The sequence below is a fragment of the Onychostruthus taczanowskii genome, unplaced genomic scaffold (assembly GCF_017590055.1).
Source record: "Onychostruthus taczanowskii isolate IOZ18803 unplaced genomic scaffold, ASM1759005v1 scaffold9, whole genome shotgun sequence".
Classification (NCBI taxonomy): domain Eukaryota; kingdom Metazoa; phylum Chordata; class Aves; order Passeriformes; family Passeridae; genus Onychostruthus; species Onychostruthus taczanowskii.
The window spans coordinates 4,490,429-4,515,731 of NW_024506993.1; the positions used below are offsets into that span (position 1 = coordinate 4,490,429).

The 25,303-nt window shown below is 42.3% G+C and overlaps 1 protein-coding gene across 1 annotated transcript in view; it reads right to left on the reverse strand.

The window, feature by feature from the left end:
• Positions 1-11,113: 11,113 nt before the first annotated feature.
• The window catches only part of LOC121347313, a 30,898-nt gene continuing 16,708 nt past the window's right edge, over positions 11,114-25,303 (reverse strand). The window contains exons 8-11 of the mRNA XM_041425892.1: positions 23,272-23,480; positions 22,680-22,752; positions 17,448-17,565; positions 11,114-11,323 (exon numbers count right to left, since the gene is read on the reverse strand). Coding sequence (XP_041281826.1) covers positions 11,128-11,323; positions 17,448-17,565; positions 22,680-22,752; positions 23,272-23,480 — 596 coding nt within the window. The 3' untranslated portion in view covers positions 11,114-11,127. The remainder of the gene's footprint in view (positions 11,324-17,447; positions 17,566-22,679; positions 22,753-23,271; positions 23,481-25,303) is intronic.

The following is a 25,303-nucleotide window of genomic DNA, read 5'->3' on the forward strand; positions in this document are numbered from 1 at the left end:
AGTTTTAGCTCTGCTTAGCAGCCCTCTGGCAAACACAAAACATCATCATTTTAGCCATTCTTAGACTTTAAATGGCAGATCAGTGCGAAAATTGTAAATGGCAGACCAGTCCCCCTGTTGCTGGGCTTTACAATACAAAAGTGAGAGTTCCCAGACTTCTGGGGCCCAAGGACCACCATAAAACCACTGATGTCCCTACAGACTGCCACCCTAGCAGTGGAGAGCTGATAGACTTGCTAGTCTTGCCATCCAACACAGACCCATCCATCAGCTACAGATCACATCCCCTTGCCATGCAACCAGATTGACAGCCCATGCTGGGAAACCTGGTACAAACTTCGACTACTGTTGGCGTGCTCCTTCTGCAGACTTCGATTCAAAATTGCACAGTACTCAAAGAAACGAGACCACAACCCAAAAGACAACGGGACACCCCTTTCTGCAAGCCAGCTTATCTCTCTAAGCCAGTGATCTATCAGGAACATGATTCCTCTCCACCACAACCCCTCATCTCTGAAAGAGGATTTGTAATTCCCATTCTTGATTTCCTTTCAACCTGTTTCTCAAAAACAATCTTCCCCTCAGGCAACGTGAGTCTCCAGCCTTTGTTTGGCTGAAGATGTAAATATTTGGGCACTCACTGATTTGATATATATACATATTTGTTGGAACATTTACCACCTGCTATTCAAAGTTAAATCCATAGATTACAGAAAACAAGTTCTTTATCACTTTTTGTCTAATGTAAAATTAAAGACAGCTGAAAGCCTACAAGCTTTCTCTTGCTTGTGAATCACTTGTAGCATAATTACCCCTCCAAGGCTTGAAGAGCAGTGAAGAGCCAGATCTCTGCAAAGGCCCATCATCCCAGCAAGAGCTTCAGGAGTTTTTCTGCTCCTGAGGACATTAAAGCAGGGGTCATTAAAGCAGAGGTCACAGAGTAATGAAAACTCCTCAGCTGTACTCTGTGTGAGCTCTCATCTGCCGGCGCTAAAAGCTCCCTTGTGTCCTGAAGCAGGGAGACCCAGGATCTCCATAAAGCATCATGTGCCTCCTTCTGAGACCAGTGCTGATACCACGGTAGTGTTGCTTTGCACAGGGTTTTCTCAGGCCCACTCCCAAAGCTGAAAGGAGTTTATAGAGGTCCATTAGATCTTTACACAGCTAACCCCTGCCTACGTGTGAGTCAGGTCTACCAAATCTGCATTGCTTTCCCAGTGTTGTTTTTCTTCCATAAGGCACTGAAGCAGTTCTAGGAACAAGGTCCACCCCTTCCTATGGGCAGGTTTCTCCTCTCTCCAGGCTTTTTGGGAACTTCCTCTAACTCAAAATTATCTGGAGCATCTGGAGACATTGCAGTGAGGTTCTGCCAATGCTCAAAATCAAACTAACAAAACAACACCAACCAAAAATCCAAGGAGATGATTTTTCCAGGAAAATTGTGTGTTCTTGTGCTTATTGTTTACAGTAGCTTTTCAGATGGTGATCTGGGGTGGTATGAGCATCGGGGAGCAAACTGCATGGGAGCGGGGCATGTGTGGAGAGTTCAGTAAACTGGTACAAACTGCATCAGTGCCATGACTTCCAGCATCAAAATTGGCTTGATGGTCAGTGATACACACAGGCCTCTTTAGGCTTTTTTCACTCTGGAAGGTTTTGAAATATTCTTGAATAAAGAAATTATATTCCTAAAAGACACTAGGCTTACTTCAGACATTTCAGAATTTCCCAGTCCCTTGTGACTCCTCCCAGCAAACAGGTTCCAGCTCTGTTTCAATGCCCACATCCATCCAGACTCCAAGCAGAAAACCAAACTGGTCACCTGGTAACTACTGGCTTGCGCTTAATTTTATGTGTTCCAGTATTTTGGATTACCCAGCTCTGTGTATGGGACTGACACAACACACACCTTACAGGACACACAAGCAATATCCTTCAACCTGGAAGGCTTAGAAATCTGAGAAGCAGAAGAGCTGATGGCTGGTCATTAAACTGACTGTTATAGGAGAGGAAGGGAATGTCTCTGCTCCCTAATGAAAAGGATAGACAGATATTGAAATGGAGTAAGTTGGACTTTAATTACTGGTTTTGATGTCTGATCTATAACTCCCTAAAAGTTTTGTACGGGAGTAATAGGGAAGCATCAGAAAATTCCACTGGGATAGAGATGAGGTCCAGTTTGCAAAAATATCCTCTTCATAAAGAAGCTCAATGCCCTCTTTTACTTGGCAAACCATCATGAATTTATGATGCATTGCATTTGGAAGGCAACACGGCGCACAGCTGAGGCAAAGTAACTGAAACGCCGGGAGAGTAAAAGCAAAATGTTCTGAGAGTGAGGGTGCATATGGGGATGTATTTGAAAAAAAATTATATCTATATAAATATACACACACATTTGCTAGAGAAAATGTATATGTATTTATAAAAAAATCTAAACTTCTCACCAGTCAAAAGTTAGAAATGATGCAAAACGCATCTGCTTTGATAAGTCTGTTATAAATCTCTTAGCTTGAAGCTTTTAACTGACCCTTTCCAGTTCATGAATATTTTAAGGGAACCCAGTTTAATTTAAAACAACCCTAGATCAATATATGCTTTTTTTTTTCTGGCACTGTCCAAATTCCAGGTCCTTGTATTATCAAAAATTGTATAATACATCTCAAGTTTGGCTCCAAATATAGGGTTCATTCAAGGCTGGATCTCAAATTAGGGGTAAACCTAATTGGACTGAAACCTAAAAATGTCTGTATGGAGCCTGGACCAGGAAGACAATTTAGCAAACTATACTTAGAGCAATCCTGTGACATAAAGTCTCCCCTATTGCCCGATGCTGACGTTCAGAGAAGCACAAAAATGTCCCGGGGAATGGGTCGTTTCCATTACCACTTTGAGCTGGCATTCAGCATTTCTGCATGCAGAAGAAGGCCACACTGCCCAGCTTCAGAAACTTCTCTGCTTGTTCTCCAGAGCACTAATGGGGAAGGGAAACCTCTGCCCCACCAGGAACTGGCACCTCCAACCTCACTGGGAGCACCTTTCATGTGAAAATACTTTCAACAGCCCAAAACTGCAACTGCCCTGAACACCCTTTGGAAGAAGCCCAACATCAAGAACTGCAAGAAAGAGGCTAAGAACAGCAAGGCTGACTAACAATTCTTTGAAGATTTTTAGGCTCCTGGAGCACGGGCATGACTTTGCAAATCTTGCAAAAAGCAGCTATTTATAAGAACCCCAAACGTACTGCCCACTTTAAATATTAATGGCATTAACAACTCTTCACTGTCCCACAGATCAGTGTTCTCCACCTCTCATCTCCACATAAGTAAGAGGCATTTCTTAATAACTACAGTGAAAATTAAATCCTGCCTTCCTCTGAAAGTCAATGAGAGTTTTGCTCTGAGTCATGATTTATTGTGTACTTGTTTTTCCTTCCTAGCACTGTTCATTTTTTTCAAAAAAGTTCTCTTGAAAGACACTAGCATATATCCTCCTGCAATAAATATGTTTTTCATTTTAGAGCCTCTTTTTCTATACAGCTCCGTCCACTGCAGAATTCATTTGGTGCTGCTAATACAACACAGATCCTGTATTAATCCAAGCAGGATACTTCTATCACCATTAGCTTTTGTAGCAGTGATGGCTGCCTGGCAGTCATCCTCTCTCGTTGTGACAGTTCATGCACTGGGACACCCTTCTGGGCACAGCATCCTTCAGAGGCTTCCCAAAATCATGGGCACAGATTTACAGGTGGTGGTTTTTTTCTTTTCATCATTGTGATGCCTGATAAACATCAATTTACATGCAAAGGGGATCCTGAATCAGTTTCCAGATGCCTTGGTAAAAAAGAAAAGCTATTGGTCATTTAAAATACAATGAATAACAGATATTAAGTCAAGACTGCATCACAACACCATCTCCACCTTATCACACGTGCTACCCATGATTAAAAGGCAGGAACATGCACTGATTTTGCTTTAGAGGTGTATCTGTGGGGGTTTTTTCTGTGCACAGGTTGTGTAACCAACCTCTAAGGAAATACCTACATAAACATCCAGCCTGTGACTTCATTAAGCTGCTCCCTGACTCCATGGGAAGTCCGGAATAATCTCTATAGAAAGAACACGATCAATATGTTATCGAGAAGATAAGTCAGTGTCAACGCTAATGTTTAAATATTCATCTACTTGTACCAACATCTTGTCTGTTACTGAAACAACAGGAATATTCAAAGATTAACTCTACATAAAAGATTCGGTAATTTTTTTCTCCAATTCCTTGTTTTTCTCTCGTCAGTTCCACGAACAGTTGTTAAGTAGAACAGGTTGGCATTTTTTCATCAAAACGTTACTTATTTGAAAAATGGGTCTTGGAACAAACCAAGACTTTTGCAGGAAATTTTCATTTGGGGAAATTTTTCAGCTTGTTGTCAAGAAAAGTGAAAACTGAAAAGAATTCCTTTTCCAGGATACACAATAGTTCTGAATATATAATCAAAAGAGCTAAAAGAACCAGACGGTATTTGTTTTAATCCAAAGAATTTGAAGGGAGAGAATATAAAAGGACTCATATTAACTGCAAGCACATTTATGAGGAGCTTCGGAAGAGAGAAGATTTGCTTCTTCATTCAGGACTACTTAGACTAACTCCAGAAAGTACCGGAGGAGAGAAGGAGGGAGGATGACTCCCGAGCATCTGCGACCCACTCAAGCCATTTCTAGCACTGAGAAGAGACTTTCCAACATTTCTGCAGTGGAAGATCAGTTTAAAATTAGAAATTTAAAAAAAAAAATCTATGTAGACGATTCAGGAGCATGTGAAATGCTTGGACAGAAAGATGCTGAAGTTCATTGAAGCTTGTGTTCTGCGTGGTGCTGCTTGGAGGATCTAAATATAACCAAAGTTTCTGCCACCAGAGTCAACAGTCCCCTGCAAAGGAGGCGAAAAGTGGTCTCCCAGATGATCATCACTGCCCTGAGAATTCCTGCGGAAAGGCATTGGCGTGGTTTCATGCAAGATGATGAGTACATCTACCTGAGGTCTGGAAAAAGTAACATATAGTAGTGAGCCAAACCCCACATCTAATTGCTCTGTTACAGCATAGGCACTTTGCAGCGTGTCAAAAGTAAATCAACACTTCCAACATCTTATTCACAGGTAAGCATTAAAGTAGAGCCTCTTACCATTTCTTAGGTGGGATTTGGACAGCAGAATTGGATGAGTGAAATGACAATAAATGGAGTAGCAGAGACAAACCACACTGTCATCAAGGAAGGCTTGTAATGAAACAGTGTAGCTTTGCCATTTTGCTATTTACCAAAAGCCTTGTTTCAATCAGAGCTGTAATTAAAGCCCTTAATCATTCTGAACAGTTTCAAGTGAATGGCTTCTCTCATGCGTTAACATATCATTTATGAAACAACTGTACATGTAAGGTAGTGTCAGAAGTCTGTCTGGACATAGGAAGTAGCCTGTGGAAACATAAATCTATTTCTCAGTATTTTAATACAAATCTGAAAATGCCAGTTTACACATCTAAGAAGCTGCTACAAACTGTTCAGAAGAAAAAAAAAAATGTATCTTGTGAATTAATGAGGCTTCCTAAAGATACAAAGTGTGTCTGTACACAGCCTGCTACTCCGGAGAGAGGGGAGCAAATAGAGCATGGCAGAGAGCACTTGCAGCTGCAGTGTGGGGTTGTGTCCCAAAGGACATCTCCCCTGGGAGGGAATATCATCCCCACACCCAGAATATATTCATCAACACCTTCATGTTTTCAAATAGGAAGGAATTGAGGTGGGAGTTACTTGCATTCACTCATCAACAAGAGCTTTCCTGCTTTTGCTACCACAGAAGAAGTCCTGGTACCCGATGCAACATGGGTTATGATGGAATGGCTTAGGGGGCAAGTAAATGAAGGTTAAATCCAGATTTTGGCATTGAGAGACATTTCTGGGCAGTCTCCACTCTGCTTGGTCCCTCTGCAGTGTTCTTTTCCCTGGTGTGATGGGGCAGCAGCAGCAGCACTGACAGCAGAGCGGGGGAAAGAGGTCAGGTAGGACAGGTGGGGAAAGGAGAGCTCTAGAGAAGGAGGAAAGAGGTGTGAAGGGACAAAAGACACCAGGCAGGTGAGAATCTAGCAGCAAATACTCACTGTTATTCAGGAGTTTTAAGGAATTCCAATCTATTGTAGTGAGAAGGCATAAGCTGTAGGACTGCACTAGGGCTCTCCTAGTGCAGGAGAAGATCCGTGTACTTTCCTTCCCTGCTTTAAAGAATTGAAACAGTGTGGAAATTAGTATATAATCAGATTTATAATTACACTGTAAAACACTTATGATATTAGGCAAGGCTGGGAAAGTTATCTAATTTTCAGTCCTCAGCTACTTGTGATTCCCCTCCCAACAAGTGTTTAACTCTCTTGAAGTTCATAACTTCCTTGTAACTAGTTACTACTGCTCCATTTTGTTCCTCTGAAAAGTTGCTGGAAAGGCAGCAAGAGCTCCCCAGAGCTTCCTAAAGCAGTGGGAAGGGCAATCCCTTTCTAACTTGCTAGTCAAAGGTGTGGGAATTTGCCAAAAAAAATTTTTGCCCTAAGAGGGGCACTGCTGATTTCTTTAAGAAAATGTTCCAAAATAGGTTTTGCTGAACTTCCAGTAAAACACTAGCATGTTTCTGAGGAAGAGCCAGTAGACTCACAGTGCTGCGGTGGACTTCACAGGGAAGTGCTGGCAAGGGGATGGACTCCACAAAGTGGGCATGTCAGAGTGTGGGCCTCCCAAAAGCAGAAAACCATGAGGACTTGTGTCCTCACAGCACCTGGAAGGTCCCGTTTCCTTCAGACACGGCAGCAAGCCCTGAGAGCCACATCTCACAGTGAAATGTCCCCTCTTGTGCTTCACACTGGAAATTTCACCTGGATGAAACACTTTACTGACCTGCTGCCCTTGGCCTTCCACACCCACATCCTTGAGGCATCCTCCTCCCAGATGCCATCCAGCACCAGAAACATTGTGTTGCACTCCAGGGCTGCAGCAGGGGGTACGATCAGCAGGTACTGCAGGTCACCATCCTTGGGTCACCAGATGTCACCCACAGCACCTCTGCCTTCAGAGGCACGACCTTAAAACATTTCTTTCCGTGTGAGCAATGATGGATGGACAAGCTAAAGGTATAAAATCGCCCTTTTTCTCACAGAGACCACAGTAACATTCAGCCCCACTCCCACATCAAGCTCAGGTCTGCATTTTAACATATACATTAAGGAGGCTGTATTAAAAAAAAAAATTCTAATATTATGCTTTTGAATAGAGAATTTACCTAAGTAAATAATTATTTTTAAACCCAAGATTTAAGCAGCTTTAGTATTCCACATTATGCTAATGTTTGACAATTACCAAGTGTGGGTATCAGCCAGCATTTTTTTTTTAAGTTTAATTTAAAGCAATTTGACATGGAAAGGTTATTACTTTAGTTGCCAATAAAAGCTGTACTTTTAACATAAGTGTACACCAAGCCCTAGGGTATGTGACTATTATCTTTTCTGCAATTATGTGGTGTTCTACATAAATGTTTAAAAAAAAAAAAAAACTTAGAAATATCAAAAGTACTAACTTAGACGCAGTATGAAAGTTGAATAGCAGAGCCGGGAAGCCCGGCTCCCGCAGACACAACACAGGTTGAGGTTTCCTCCTAGAGGTACCGCCGGGAACGGCGCCTCCGCCTGCACAGCATCGCATCCCCCTCTCCGCATCCCTCCTGCACCGCATCCCCCTGCTCTGCATCCCCCCTGCACCGCATCCCCCCTGCTCTGCATGCCCCCACACCACCTCCCCTGCCCCCTGCTAGGGGGAGGGGAAGGCTTTTCTCACATTCTTCACAGAATCACAATGGTTCTGGCTGGAAGGGACCACAGTGCGTCTCCATGGTCCCACCTCCATGATCAAGCAGGGTTATTCTAGAAAACATAACACGGTGTTGAAGCCAGATAGTTCTGGAATATCCCCAGTGAGGGAGACTCCACACCTTCTCTGGGCAGTCTGTTCCCGTGGTCTGTCATTGCACAGCAAAGTTCTTCCTTGTGTTCAGGTGGAACTTCCTGGGAATCATTTTGTGCCCGTTGCCTCTTGTCCTTTGACTTGGCATCACCACCATCCTCTCAACACCTTCCTTTTGGACATCAGAATTGGACTTCTAGATATTGACATAAACCTCTTGACCTTTGTTTTTGCCTTTAAAGGGGAAATTGGTGCTTCCACTTGGCCTTAGGGCTGCGTCTCAGGAAGAGACCCCATGGCTGTAGCAATGAGCCTCCCCCCCAGCACAAGGCAGAGTGTGGGGAGCCCCATGCCCAAGGAGCAGCCACCCCACAGTTCCCAACACAAATGTCAAGTTTGGTGCTACCACACAGAAGCAGCACTGCATGGTCACAGCCCTGCCTTTGCATGGAAATCAGCCATTTTCCTCAGGAAATTCTGTGGGAAAGGGTGAAGAGCACAGTGCCATTGCCAGAGCTCCCAAATGGATGAAGCCCTGGGTTCAAGGCCAGGCAGGATGAGGTTTTGAGCAGCCTGGTCGAGGGCAAGGTGTCCCTGTCTGTGGCAGGGTGGTTGGAACTAGAAGATCTTTAAGATTTCTTCCAACCCAAACCATTTGATGACTCAACAGGCCTGTGGAGGAGAGAGATGAAAGTGTTTCCTTAGGAAGAGACAGACCAGCTCATACATACAGGGAGAAAGACACCTCCCTTCTGACACATGGCCTCCTCCAGGATGTTTCTCTGGGCAAAGTGAGGGTGCCATGAAAAACAAAAGTAATGTGAGGGTATTTGACAATTAGCTTGAGGACTTGGCACCAAGTGCTGCGTCCCCTTGGGCTGCTTAGTCCTGTGTAATGGAGGGAGAGACAGCCCTTCCACCAGCCTCTCTGGGCCAACATGGGGCAGGGCCAGGGCCCACATGGGCACACAGCAATGCCCCACACCAGCCTGTGCAGGTAAGCTCATTCCTCTGCTCTGCCCACTCAGCCCTTCAAAGGCAGAGCCTGGGGGCAAACAGAGCAGGCGAGACAAGCTCTAGTCCAAACACTGGAGGCTGCTTAGTTAAGAGATCATTCTGATTTTTTTTTTTAAGTCTAGGTGATTTTTTTTTTTTTTTATGTCTGGGTATTGTTTTTAACTTGAAACTTGTGAAAATCACAGCATGACCTTTACTGGCTGAAAGTCTTCCCGAAACCCGGGCAGTGAAGTTCAGCTTCCTGAAGCGCCCTGCCTGTGCCTTTTGTGCTGAGCTTCAACCATCTCCAGGTAAGGAATGGAAGTTCAGCCTTAGCAGTCCATTCAGTCTTTTGTCTTTCTTCTGAGAAAGTGAAAACACTGCTCATAGTTCCAGCGCCAATTGTAGTTTGTGTTTCAAATTAACTAAAGTTCATTATTTTACACTTTAGGTAGAAGCTGTAATAAACTATTCACCAGCAATCCAAGCAATAGTATACAAGCCCCTCTAGGATCCCTTGGAAGAGCTCCTGATGAGTTCACCAATGTTTGCACATTAACCTCTGGGTGAAAAGCCAGCCAGAGGGATGTGAGAACTCCACTGAGCCCTCCAGAGCATGACACAAAATGATGCAAGTGTGGGAGCTAGGAGAGAAAAGGTTTTGTGAGCCCAGAAAAATAATAAAACATTTAAATCCTTAATTGTTTTTCTTGAAGATTTATCCAAAATCAAGCTCTACTTAAGCCTGTGAGTTCGCAGAGCATTGTCAATAAATTAGATCATGCACACAAGGCAAGGATTTCAAGCCAAAAATCTCTAGCCCTGAGTCGCTTAACAGCAGCACTCCCCAGAAAAACGACTCAAGATGAAACATGAGATATGTATTAATTATCAATGGTCTAATAGAAAATTTAATGAAGACAAGTATCTTCTTGCACTTTATCCATGATAACGATGATAGTACGTCAGCGAGGCGCATACCTTACAACGTAGCAGTGAATGTCAAGTCTGAAGCCATTACAGCAATTCCCCACAATAATGGCCAGCCAATGCATGGGCTTGTAGCACTTAATCAAAGTAATGACATCCATCCACAATTATTTATGTTATGGTAACAAAGAGCTGCCAAATGCAAAACAAATGACACGAGGATTTGCAAGTGAATTTCTTCCCGTAAATTCTCCTTAGGTTATGCTGTAGGGCCCTCAGAATGGAAGTCTCTCTTTATCCAGGGCAATATCAGAACCGTGGGGTTATTGTGCTACGTTTTACTGCCTATAAGCAATGAACCCAATGCTATCACCAAAAGGGGCTCTTCAGCCAACAGAATTGTATCAATATCACTTGAGCTGGCCTTGGTTTAGACCCAGGAGTTGTCTTCAGAATTTTACAAGAGGAAAAAGAAATTATTTGGAAGATGACCTTTGCTTACTTCTGTCTATCATGGAAAACAAAGACCCAGTTGTATCAACACTTAAACACACATTTGACTTAAAGTATATGAGCAGTCCCTACTTACCTCAATAGGTTTGGATTAGAGCCATTATAATTACCAACCATGAATCTCTATTAAGTGCAGCACTGTTCTTTCAGGGGCATTTATGTGGGTGTTTGTATAAAAACACTGTCAAAAACTAAAGAACACCAGAAAATATAAAATGGCAACATTCAGGTTCAAATGTAATGAACTAATTTATTTTTTTTAACACTACATCCAACTGTTTTTCACCACTCACAGATGTCACTGGAACAACTTGAATTCAAAAAAATTGCCTAAGAACAATAAACTACACAGACCAGTTAATATTGATTGCTTTAAAAATGCCCCCTGTTAAACTTAAATAATAGCCAAATCTCACTGCTGTAAATGCACTTTTATATCATTAAATACTAATTTAACAAAAACGTGACTGCGCAGTGAAAAACGCGAAAATGCTGGAAAACTGAAAGATTGCCCTTTTTTTTGCCTTATTCTGCTTGTGCATTATACAAGTCTCCAAATTAACACCTGAATGAAGAAAACAATAATTTCATATCAACTGGCCACGTAGTCACACAAGCCAAAGCTGGGACTGAGATTAACTCTAATACACACTTTCTAAGGCCCGTGAGAAGGGAGACCGCAGGACGCCTCTCACCAAAGGCTCTGGCCACCCTCAATGACCAGGTTATGGCCTGTCATGTAGTCAGAGGCTTCAGAGGCCAGGTAGACCACGGCAGCCTGCAGGTCCGTGGGCTGGGCCAGCCTCCCGGCCGGAATGTCAGCCAGCCAGCGCCGCACCAGCGGCCGCAGCTCCCGCGAGCGGATCAGCGGCGTGTCAACGATGCCCCTGCAGTGAGCACACGGAGCAAGGGTTTAGCAACGAGTCCTGCCCAGAAGGAAAGGCAGCTCCTAGAGGTGTTTTATGTTAATTCAGAATGTTAATTCAGAAGGAAAGCAGGGTAACAGCACAAAGGAGAGTAGCGCGTCCAGCCTGCTCTGCCCTTGCTGAAAGTCATGGTGCAAACTTCCATAGCGCTCCTTTCCTATCATCACCTTTCGCTGCTGATGCGCAGCTCAGGGGTTTCCTTTCAAGTACACATACACTCACACAATCTTCTTAGCTAATAGCACAACCCCCTTACTTTTAGATTACCCACAATCACCACTTTAAATTTCTTTTCTAGAAAATAAGCACAGCATTGGAAATGAAAGTGCCTTGAGTTGGGTCTGTCATGGCTCTTGGGAACTGTTGTCCTTCCACTAATTTCTCATCCCTCTACAACTAATGTCATACATTGTGCTTATGTACAGCCCAGAAACTGAAAACAGACCAGCTCCCCATATGTCAAACGAGGGGAACAAAAGCCAGCACCCTTCTGGGCACCAGAGCCTTTCCACCCAAAAAAAGGAGGGGCAGAGATAAGCACAACACAGCCAGTGTGATCCCCCTTAAACCAACACCTAACAAATCACACTGATTTTCCTGTCATGCCTCTTTTACATTAATGACTGACTCCACTATTTACTAAAACTCTGCTAAGTTTGGTTTTTTTCAGGTACCATAAAAATGATTCTACTGGAAGCACAATGCAGGGCAAGGATTTGGCTGGCTTTTATGACTTTAACTGCAACTGATTTGTCATACTCCTCCTTAACAACATATTTGTATTTTGCGAAATGTATAATTTTTTCAGCCCCTGAACAAATATATTTACATAACTGTGTCTAACGAGAAATTACATTTAACTTCTCAGAAATGACAATAACTAAAACCTGAACTGCCAATTCCACTTCATTAGTGTGGTAGAAATGCATTCCAAATGTTAATAAAAATTCCAACATGCTGATAAATTAGCGCTTCTAAGGAGCATGTGACACCTTGGTTAACATATTCAACCTCAATTATATTTCTCTTCAGCACCCTGTTATCTGGAACCTTTGCTGGCAATCAGAGGTGCTGTTTTTCAGCGGCCAATTTTCTAGATAATGTAGCTTATCAACACTGTGGGTAAACTTGCCAATGAAATCAGGCTGCACTGAACCACACACACGCTAATTGCATCTCTTTTTTATGCATATTTACAGACTGTCACTTCAAAGAAATCAGTGGCCCATTGAGGCAGCCAGTTAGCTGGAAGAATTGCCTCTTGCAAATGAAAATTAGCAAACAAGCTAGTGATAAATATGAAATGAACAAAGTATAAAAATACTCGTTTTGTTCTGAAACTTCATCGGCATCCCAATTTAGACTTCCAAGGAAATAATTTTTTGAGACAGACTGGATTCTGGGTATGAGATTTACCTTTTGTTTTAAATGAAGGCTGAAATCCACTATTTACTCTGTTATGAAGTAGAACTAATTCAGATTTTCCCCCAAACATTTCTGTTCGCACTAATCAGGCAGGATTTAAATATCAGCTTTATGTTTTGTTGTAATTGTCAATAAAGAGCAGAGCAGTTCGGAAACACTGAGCAATGCAGCTCACTTAAGTTCTGGCAATGTAACAAAATCAAGCACATTCCAGTATAGGACTGAGAATGCTTTACTTATTTCCTTCAAGCAGAGCCCCATGGTCTCCTTTGCTTTCCTAAACTCCTCAAGAACTGGTTTTCTTCAGAGAGAAACGTGCTTTGAGCAGCAGACATGAAATATATTGAACTCCTTTCCCTTACGTGCCTCTCTGAGCTTACAAAACCATCACCATCGTCATCATCATTCTGGCTTTACACTAGCAGAGACCAGAATAAGATCCATATGATTGTCTTTTTTTTTTTTTTTTCATTTACAGATACATTTTATCCCCAAGAGAATGTATATTAGGGAATAAAACATACAGTCCTCCAGCACAACAGATTTTGCTAAAAAGAGGACGTTTTTCAATCTGTTAAGAAAAATGATCTTTGGTCTGATCACTGCAGTCTGCAAATCACCATGCTGTGCCTCTTGCTGGACCTTTCTTTAGGTTCACTCCACGTAACAAAAATTTAGATGTGAAACCAAACTTCACTACAAATTTTTCTTATAGAAATGGGAAAAAAATATAGCGCAAAACTTAAAAGTTGCAAACACACATACTGATGGCACTATAAATATTAGGCATGTCATTGATACTACACATCTTCTGGGAAAGCTTGGTGCCAAGTTGGGCAATTTAACGTTGTCGAACCCTTTTAGGCAGATTTTAGTTGGCTCCTAACCAGTTCCAGCAAAGACAACTGCCAATGCATTAATTCCCTACCTCATCTCATATGCAGTGCTGAGCCTATCAGTGCTTTCTGTTGCATGTCAATGTAATATCAAACTGCTGGTTCCTTAATGTTAGATATGAGCATCAATATTTCATTATTGATACACAGGACAATGTTGGACATGAAGGGGGGAAAAAAAGACTGCTAAAAATAAAGGAGAAAAAAACAATTGCCTGAAACATTTCCACTTTGAGAGACGCATTAGGAAAAATATCACTTACCAGATACTTAACTGGAATTGTTACGTGCACTCAATCCCCAAATGAGAGCAAAAAAAAGATTCCATCTGTGTGTAACTTGATTTCTTTCAGATGAGTTATTAATTTGAATGAGTTAAGTACACTCCACTTAATCAGGAAGTGTTTAATCACAAGATCCACTTAATTGGGACATCTCCCAAGGAATTAAGATTTAAGTCCAAAGATACTTACCAGCAACGACTGCTGCTTAATGGGGATAGTAAAGCTGCTTAATTGGGATGCCTTCAGGTGATGCTGGGGTGCTCCTTCACCTGCCAGCTCTGCCTCTCCTTCCCTGTTATGGGGTGTTCCCCACACCTGCAGTGATCCTGCCCTGCCTGATTTCTGGGGCTGCAAGTCTGGTGCAGCACTGTGTGGCTGCCTTCAGAGGAGCAGGGCAGGATGCAAGGCACACAAAGGCTCTTTGCCCAGCAGCCCACACCCAAATCCCTGCATCCCATCTGGAGGGAACACAGTTCATCCCCCAGGGCTGCTGGCCTGGCTGCAATTTGACCTTAATATCAACTTCCAGCTGCCCATCCCAAAGGTCATCACATAATTGCATTTCATGTCTGTTTAATCAAGAAGGCAGTAATTAGCCCAAAAAATGGACATTGATTCAGTGTAATGGCTGCAAAAATGACATGTTCAATGCTGCACATGCCAAAAACCAGACACCTCCCAGAATTTCCTCTTCCATCACACCCAGCACACTTCCATGTCCTGGAACCAGCAAAGAGACTAAACCCTGTGGGCAACTGGGCATCACTCAGTGCTCTGTAAAGTTCCCTGATTAAAGCCAGGCACCCTCTGCAGTTTAACTACCACTTTCATTTCAGGAAGACTCCAGGACCTTCATTTTTTTACATCAGCTGTGCAGCAGGCTGTGAGATGATGGCACTGGATGGTGGTGCAAGCACTGAGCACAGGTTCCACGATAGCAACAGCACATCAGCCAAAGGGATCTTTAGGTAGATCCAGGGAATCTCAGCCACCTTCTCTCCCTGGGCATCAGGTTTGACTGGCCAGCAAGAGAAGCCTGCATGTTCAATTTTATAAATGCAATAAATCATCCTAAGGACTCTGTCATAACATTTTATGCATTGCTAACTTTTATGCATTGCTCTGCATAAGTTTTATGCACTCATTAAGAAATTAAGTTGATAAAAAGTGACCAGATAGGAAGAGGGGGGAAAGGCCAAAAGGTTTGCATGGTGAAATAATGTTTAAGGCCAGACTGGAGCATTTGGAACTTCAGACAGAGGCACGCTGGGAGTGCCTTAAAGCTTTAATGCAACCATGACTGGGAGGGGCAAAGTAGGACATAAATATTTTACTTATCCAGAGCTGATCTTGGGTACTATTGTGCCTTATATCTACATCTGTTCTCCTCAGACTCCTTAAAATCCCATCCTGTTATAAGAGGACACTGAGGCTTCTGCTGTTCTGAGTACTCAGATCAAGTGTGTTGAATGTGTCCCTGGTCCTCAGTGAGTCACATCAAGAGACAGCAACAATAGTGGGGTTCTCAGTTCCAGGGATGGGACCAAATGTGCACTGAAATGTGCAGGTTCACATCTCACACAGATAGGAATATAAATGTGAATAGTTATTCACTCAGAAACCTGTGGCTTTTGCTCATGTGATGAGGGATCTGCGCTCCATGAGCTGCTGCAGGCTCCTTCCTCGTGACCAGAGATCCCTGGACAATCCCATAATGAGGGGCTCAGCCAGAGCCTGGAGGTTCTGTGAGGGAAGTTCTGCTGGTCTCCAAAACAGCTCAGTCCAGGTTCCCACCTGCATTAGGGAAATCTGCTCTGTTCACAACAGGGGAACTCAAAGACAGCAAAATATTTGTTCTCCATGTGTCCTTCCTGGCTATTCCTCCAAAAAGGCAATACATCACCTGCTTTTTGTTGTAGGATTTTAAGATCAGAGCTAGAGTTTAAGACAGGTAGAGATTATCAAAATGCAACCCTGTGCTGCCTTGAAAAGTAGAAAGAGAAGCTGTCTATTTTTTCTCCATGCTCTGGCAACTGTCTCCAGAAACTTAACTTCTCTAGAAGTGAGATCAAAATGCAACCCTGTGTTGCCTTGAAAAGTAGAAAGAGAAGCTATTTTTTCTCCTTGCTCTGGCAACTGTCTCCAGAAACTTAACTTCTCTAGAAGTGAGTGCTTGCTTCCAAGCTGTACAAAACAATGAGTTTTGATCATTTGGTGCCTATTTTTTAAATTTATGTAAGCTCCTAAGAAATGGGTAATTCCTCCTGTAAGAGCCTTCTCATCTGTAATTGCTGTGAATGTGGCACAAGTATCCCACCTCTGCTGGTGCAGATTACCCGTATGTTTTCAGACACAATTCCTGCCAGGTCCTGCTGAGCTTCCCTAATTCCCTTCATCTCCCCAGCTCCCAAAAGCCAGTGTAAATTCACTAGTGCTAGTTGTAGGAGCACCATTACAGTGCTGCTAGCATGGGCATGGGGAAAATCCCATTAGGAAGTAAGATGCTGTTGAAAGAATCTGTGGATCACGTAGAGCGACGGCTGGAGTCTCTGGTATAATTAGTAATAAATAATCATAAGGAAGACAGCTAGCACAAGCAAGGGGAGAGCAGAGCAGTGGTAAAAACAGAAGCACTTGCCATTAAGCTCTGTGATTTTTTTTCTCCCCCTCCACTTTGTGGATTAAAATATGTAATTTGTTTTCCCTAATTTGATCTACATTATTATCTTCATTATTACAATTTAACTCCTGGGTTAAAATCCTGCCCTTCTTAGTTACTCTGATTGACTTCAATGGTCTACAGAATTTGACCGCTTCCAATTAACGCTATCCACTTGGGTTTCTGCTCAGCACTATCATGCACTGCTAATTGTTTAATAAAATGACTGGTTGGGCATGTGTGTGAGAATCGGGGAGAGACAAAGTCGATCTGGTAGGAAAACTTTTCTTTGTGAATAAATACCCTAAAACATAGAGCTTGAAATCTCAAAAAATAAGAAAAATGTAGTTTATAATTAATATATATATATTTACAAAACTACACCTGGCCTCCTGTGTCTGTTGGAGCTGAACAGTAGCTCAGTAAAATGTAGCTTTTAAAGTGCCTATGTATTTGTCTCGAGTAAAAAGGGAAAAGAAGTATTGTCTGCTAATTGTCAAAAACCCTTTCTTTAACCACAGAAGGCTTGGACAGACTAAGGAAATATTTCATCTGGAAGGGAAATGCTAAAAACTACCCTTCACATTATTGGAAAACCTATTACCAAACGCTAAAACCTCTCCTTAAATCCCTGAGTATACACAGCAACAGAGCAGGCTTGGTTCTAAGTATTTAAACCTTTGTTAAGGAAAAGACAACATAAAAAGGGATGCAATCCACCTGCTAATTAGAAACTTTATTTGCTGAGATAGTGTTCATTTCAGCTTTGTAGCACATTTCATTCCCTTTGTAGTTTCAAAATGAAACTACATTTTACTTACGGGGAAATGCAGTTGACTTTTACTCCTCTGTCAATCCACTCGGCTCCCAATGTCTGTGTTAATTTTACGACCCCGGCTTTGGAGGCGTTGTACGCCAACTGCTTCTGTGGGTGAGGGACTACAAGGGATTCAGAAGAAGAAAATTATTTATTCTTCCCAAATTAAAACAGCTCAGGCACTATACAGACAACTCCCTGCATTGAGATGAGCTATTTGCCCTTTTCCCAGGCGCCAGGCAGGGAGCAGCAAGAATTCAGCCACCTACAACACAAACCCCTAAATATGTATTTTGCCATCTAACAATTTTGTCTCAGCAGATGGGCTGCTGGAAAACAATGGTGAAAATAAAAATAAAGACATTTAAAAGATCCCATGTTTGGGCAAAGACAAAACCAATGTATTAAACATATATATGCAATACTTGACAGCTCTGAAGGAAGATAAATAATCATGTACACACATACACATTCCTATATTGTACACATATGTATGTTTATGTACTTCTGCACTGCAACACCAATAAAATATATTATCATGTATTATATCAAAATATAAATAATATAAATATAATCAAAATATATGTCAAAATATTATATAATGAATTATATAATGTCTAACATATGTATTCTGTGTTATGTAATATATGAATATTATTTATAATATTATGTGGTAGATAATATGTGATAGCTGAATGTAACAGTAAATTGTTTGATATGACATTATATGATAGAATATGATATAAGTGCATAATAGATTTTTATATAACTTATTATATATAGATTCTTGGAACAAATTATTCTCCCTAATTTTTAAATTATCCATAGTCTGAGGAAAACACATCTTATGATCTAACTAATGTTTGTGTGGATGTGAACACAGGTGCATCCCAAAAATTCAGAACACCCACCACTTTCAAAATCTGAAGCTTTTGAAAATGTTTCAGAGATGTCACATGTCAGTCAAAGACAGAAAATGATCAGCTTGCTAATTACAATGTTCAAGCTTGTTAGTGCCGTGTGCTCGGGTGGCTCTGCCCCTCTCCAGCTCAGTGAAAGCTACTTAAGGACAAATCCCCAGTGCGTGTAAAGTGCCTTAAACCCACGGGAGTCAATCCAAGTCAGTCCAGGTGTTGGCATTCACACCCACAAAATATCTCTCCTTGGACTTTTCTGGCTGTCATTAGGACTTCATTAAACAAATCCAGTGCAAAACATCCATCCATAATTAGCTCTGTAGCAGCACAGAGCTTCACTGAGCTGCTGACTCTGATGGAGGGACAGAGTGGGAAATCAGGGCAAATATCAGTAGTCACAAAGACAGGCAATTCCAGCCTGTGGGGTTGGATAATGCTGAGCCCTGGAAGAAAGGGAATCACTGGCTTTGTGCAAGGTTCAGCAGCCAAACCCCAGCTCCCAACATTTTGATGGAAGCACATAAGCAGCACTGGTAGCTGGCATTAAACTGGTCTCAATAAATTAAGCTGATGCATCAGTTCTATATCACCCCCACCCATGGCATCCCAACACACCCACTACTGATTTTATTGACTTAAAATCTTGGGTTTGAATATGTCAGTGTAAAGGGTGGAAAGAAGGTGATAACTGAGTTACCCAAACTCTGAAAGAGCCAAAAAGCCCTGCTGCAAATCAGTGAATATGTGAACAAGGACCTTTGCCCTGAACAGAGATGTTTGTGAATAGATTTAAAGCACACACATGATGGCAGCAACAATTAGAGGGGTTTTTTCTGCATATGCTTCAGGTTTGCTAGAACTTAGAGACCTTTCCTTTGCTAAAAAGAGCATTTCTTACCATGGCCCTCCTCTGCCAGCATTTATTCTGTGCCCTTTTTTGTTCAATATGAAATAATTTGCATTTTGACCAGCAGAACTGCTTTGCCCTCAGTGTGTGCCTGTTGCCCCCTGACGCAGCGCGCCGTGGGGGCTCTCGAAGAGAAGTGGAATGTAATTTCTTGATTAATTGCCATGCATCAGCTCCAAGTTACATACAACTTCGGTAGTTAACCTTGTAACCTCCCAAAAGCAGTTCTTTGCTAAACTTTCCAAACATGTCTGTCTGTGATAAATCATTTTGGTGATCACTTGCTAAGAGGAGAGGAGTTCTGGCACTGGCTCTGCACCTGCAGTGCATGTGGGTGAGAACAAGGTGCTGCAAGCCACAGGAATCAGCCTCTGACTTGGGTGATGGGACACAGCTATCAAAAGTCCTTCCATGGTATTTTGTCTTTATAAGAATATCTGAAGAAGGTAAGTAGGGGCGTGAAATTTTCCCCTGCTGAGACACTCAGCCCCTCTTAGTTGGGAGAACTCAAGGAGAAGCCAACAGCTGCTGTGAATCTCTGGCGTTGGGTGGGATTTCTGCAGCTAAACACCACATACCACCTCCTCTTCCCTTACATAAGGTGGTCTCTTACAGAGAGAAAAGCAAATCTGTAACCCTCCAAACTCATGCAAAATGGGGTTTGTGAATAAAGCCATGCCTCCAGCAGTGTCACAAAAAAATCTGCATTGCTAAGGCTTCTGGGAAGCGAGGACACTCACTCCTATTCAAGACAGATTAGAGGAGAAAGCAGATAAAAATTCTGCCATCACATCAGCTGTGTTTTAAGCACCTTTGTTCTGATTTTGGCTGTTTTGGGGTGGGTTTTTTTTTTGTCCCAGTAACAGTTACAGTGCTGTGTTTTGATTTAGGATGGGAATAATGTTAACACACTGATGGTTTAGTTGTTGCTGAGCAGGTCTTACTCTAAATCAAGGACTTTTCAGGGCCTCCTGCTGCCCTGCTAGGCAGGGCAAAAGAACCTAGGAGGGGGCACAGCCAGGACAGCTGACTCTAACTGGCCAGAGGGATATTTCAAGTCACATGGCATTGTGCTGAAGAACAAATATTTTTGGTTTTTTGGGGTGAGTTGGGTGGGCACACTGACTGGGCATTGGTCAGTGGGTGGTGAGAAACTGCACTGTGCACCACTTGTTTTTTATGTTCTTTTTTCCTTATTATTATTTACCTCCCCTTTTCTGTCCTAATAAACTGTCTTTATCTCAACCCACGGGTTTCACCTTTTTTTCCTAGATTGTCTCTCCCATGCTTGGTGGGAGGGAAGAGCCGTGGGGTTATACCACAGCAACCTGACACTGCTGTCACACCCTTGTTTGGTGCATCAGGCTCCCAGCCTGACCTTGAAGCAGCCACACAATATTAGTGAGAGGTGCACACAGAGCAGAGCAGACACTTCCCCCTGAAGATGTTCACTGTAAAAATTACAGCCCTGAGTTACACCTGTGTGAACGGCCGAGCCGCCGCTGCTGGAGCGAACGCCTGGAATAATTCCATTGGAACACCAGAATCAAAATGCACATATGCAAAATGTATGCAGCTTATCTTTGATTAATTAAAGCTGATTCTGAGCAGTGTATCTGGAAAAATCACAAACAAAAACCTCCCTATCCTGCTAAGTGTCTCCTCATTTTCCTGTATCTCTTAGGAAGGACTCAACCTACAACAACAACAAAAAAAATATCCCCTAACTATTTCTAGAAACATTTCATACTATGCCAGTTGGCCAACGTACTTAAATAACCAACCAACCAACATATTTATTTAACATTCAGCAGATGGACATGATATGAACATCGTGGTTTTCAGTCGTAGTTTCGTAACTACTAGATTTTCTCAATGCCAAGATTCAAACAGGTTCAGAAGGTAAACACATCTCTCCATCTCTTAACTTCTGGCCTAACATGTATTAACTTTCACTGACATTTAAATGCATCTTGGGATGACCCTTCCAGGTTGCTCTCAGGGCTGCTTTCCAATGTTCCTTTCTGTTCCAGGACAGGTACTGCCCTCAAATGTGATCCCCTGGGCTTGGCTCACCAGCCAAGGAGGAGCAGCTCCAGGCTGGGACTGGGATGGATGCTGTGTTGGAATGGCATCACCACCCAGCTCGGCAGAGCTGTGCCAAGCCCTGATGGAAAAGTTGGAAAAAACCTCTCCTGAAGCAGAGCAGACCACTGCTGGGCTGCAGCAAGGCTGGGAGATGTGTGCCAAACCAGCAGATCCCCAGTTTGTGCCAATTCCCAGAGCTTCCTAACTTTCTCCAGGAGGGACTACATCCCAGGAAATTTTGCTTTGTGACAATGATGTGGATGGTGACAGCCCAAGCACAGACCAGAGCCCGACTGCTCAGAGCAGAGCAGGAAAGCCTGAGGTATTTGAAATTTAAAGCCTCACAATCTTTTCAGAACTACTTTTCATGGGGAGTTTTTGCAACTTTACAAAGTTGGGTGCCTGTGTTTAAGCATAAGTAAAACAGCTGGTAAAGACACTTGAAAAAATATTAACAACAACATTATAAATGGATTTTTGAAGAACCATTTAAAGTTACTGTGCAATAAACTGAGTAGAATGACATTGAATGTCAAACTGGGCACAGTAAAAATAAACATTAATCCAAAGGAAAATAAAAAGACTGCATATTTATGTAACATTCAGCAGATGGACACGATATTAATACAGGGGTTTTCAGTTGTACTTTTATAGCTACTAGATTTTCTTGCCTAACTTGGCAACCCAAGGCACCATTTGATTTTTGGATTTGGACAATACTGCAACAGATGTCCAGACCAATAAAATAAATTCCTAAAGGGCTATGGTTAATTTGTGTAATTGATCAATTTTTGTTACATGGGCTTCAGCTCAGCAGCCTTCCAGATTAGCTCAGCAGTAGGGATTTCATTCCATATGTTACAATGGTTTATTGGTCCTTTTGATGACACTGCTGATTCAGCAGCCTTGGTGCAGGCACCTGTTGGCAATGAGAATGTTATAAAACCCATGGGTACCAGGAAAAATATTGGCACAAAATCCTTTGGGTGGCTTGTAAGCATCAGGGCTCAGCTGGGCTCAGCTTCCCACGTGCCAAGGAGTTTGCCTGGAACAGCATGGAGGGAGCAGCACCTCTCCTCTGGTATCTGCTCCAGAGTCAGAGAAGGTGACTCTGCCTTTTCTATAAAAAGTAATAAGTGCTCTAAAACACTGAGGACAGATAAATGTTGAAAAATGATATCAATAAAAATTTTGTAGTACATTTCCTCTAATACGAAATGTCAGTGATTTACTCCTTCCCAATACAGGTTTAATTGATTCAAATAGCATCGGTAGTAATTAAAATATGGATTCTGAAGCACAACTGTTAGCTCTCATCACTCACCTATTAAACTTGCCATAGATGCTGTGTTAATTATCTTCCCATATCCTTGATTCAGCATAATGCGGCCTGCAGCCTGTGACAGAAATTAAAGGAAAGACCAGTGACCCTTTCTGTGATTGTGCTAATAATGACATGATAATAAATTAGTCTTTTCAGAAGAGTTGATGTGCTAACACTTTTTTTTTTTAAGTACCTGATATAAAAACTTGGTATAAAAATGGCTGATGCAGGGGAAAATCCCATTGCCGTTTCACACCTCTCCACTGTTGGAAATATTTTTTCAAAAAAATCTCAAATGTTGGGAATTCCCCCCTCCAAGCTCTATGGTTTTCAAATAACCACTGTTCAAAAAAAATTTTGGCCATTCTTTAATGCCTGGGCTTGGGTAGCCAAGAAGTACCAGCTGCTTTTGAATATATTGACCAAAATCTGTAATTAATATAAAGCAAATCTCTCCTAAACTCCACCAAAACTAGGACCAATTTTATTGTGATAATTATTAATAAAGTGCTGTTATATCATGAGATAAAGTAAACACTTAGACTATTAGTACACATTTGCAAAACAAACCAGTGCAGTACTTCACACTTACTTGGCAGCACAAAAATAATCCTCGTAAATTAACATTAAAAGTTTTGTCCCATTCCTCCAGGGAAGTCTCTTCACTTGCAGAATTCAGGTTGATTCCTGCATTGTTGCATGCAATGTGGACAGTGCCCCAGCGAGCCACAATTGCACCCACCATCCTTTGCACATCCTCAGGCTTGCTTACATCTGCTGCCAGGGCAAGGCTTTTAATGCCTGCATTGAAATAAGAGTGATGGAGTCAGCATGGGAATTCACAGGGGGAAAAAAAAATTCTATTTTTTTTTCTGTTTTTTTTTTTATACATATATAGTGACATTTTATATATGGCTGTATTTTATATATGAATGTGTGTGTATATATATTCCACCTAATTCATTGCTCCACGAGTAGTAGCAGAACGTGTGTTTGTTACTGCAATACCTTTGTAAAGTTGCTGACTGCTGCGAGGTTCGCTTGCTGGAGAGCAGCCTGGAGCCCAGGTGCGGGAGCACGGCTGCCATCGGGCAGGACGAAGCTTGGAACACTGCACCATCTTCTGTCCAAACCCTCAACTGCAGCTTCCCCAGCTCCCAGCCACTCTGCAGAGGCTTTTCTTATGCCAGGTCCCCCCCAAAGATGCTGCAGAAATCAAATTAATTTGTCCCAAACTGCCCTCTGGGTGAGCTACAGCCTGCAGAGAGATGGGAGCCTCAGACAAACCAAACCAGTTTTAGGTGGGAGCTAAGTGGGAATACCTGCAGGGGCACAGGTATGGCAGTCATAGTGACTTATTTATTGCAAATCACACTGCCAGAATAAAGCAAATATCTGGAAGTGATTTACCAAATTTGAAATATGAAGAAGCTTTGCATTTTTTTCCTGAAATAATCCAGCCATTGACTTTTGCACCAGGGCTGATCTGCAAATAATTTCATTTAATTCATCATAAAAATCAGCTTTAAATAACCTTATTGTTAGACAGCATAAGAAACCTGCTGAGGCACCTGATGCCACTGGGATTATACCCATCCTCAAAGCCAAAGAAGTCTACACCAGTAAGGGCTGTGGTGAAATGGGTCTTAAATAAGGAAGGAGGGAGGCACCACTGGGGTTGGACCATGATCAGCAGTCTGGGAAGGAAGTTGCAGCTATTAAAGCAAGATCTTTTTCTTATATATAAATGACAAATTTGTTCCACACTGGTACCTATTTTAGATCATTCTGATTAAACATTTAAACGAAGGGATAAGCCTATTCCAGGAGGAGTCTCTCCCAAAATGAAGCTGAGATGGAGGTTTCCAGGAAAGCAAGGCAAAGCAGGAATTGCCCAGTGGTGTGTGCGTGAAAAAATGACAGGAAAGAGGCTTTTGTATGGAAAAGCTCCTCCTCATCTCCAGTGCCTCCAGGAGCCTGTCAGAGTGCTCAGCCCGAGGTGATGCCACTCTGGGGTGCCAGGGCATGTGAGCTCCTGTCCCTTTCAGTGATGGCACCATTCTCTTGATTTCCATGGCAGAGAAAAAACACTGACAAATAAAAAATGGATGCATGCTCTGCCACAAAACAAGACCTCTTATTTTATGGCAGGTTTTATGCTAAACATGCTGAAAGAATAATAGCCAGACAGCCCCTGTTGCTCCTCCTAATTGTTATCAAGACATGTAACACACAGGGAGTTACTGCAATCTTCCTTTTTCAATTTACAGATAAAATGGGTGCAAGTGTGTTACTAATGGTAACAGAAAGACTCTTCACCTGCCCTCCAACTCTCACCCCATTTAGAGCTTCATCTTATAGGTCAGTTTATAAAAATGAGACAAAAGGTGCCACATGTGAGTGTCTAGTGAACAAACAGTGAAACCAAGCTCACTTCAAACCAGAGTCCCACACTCCATGTTAATCAGTTTATCTGATATTCCTGCACTCTGAGAGTGGGGAGGAAACCGCTTTCTGTCTCTCCACTGTCCTCTCAAACCACCTGTTAAAAATAATAAATAAAACAAACTATGGGAAAATAGCTTCAAATCTACAGTCGCAAGACATCCAGCACAGGTGGGGCC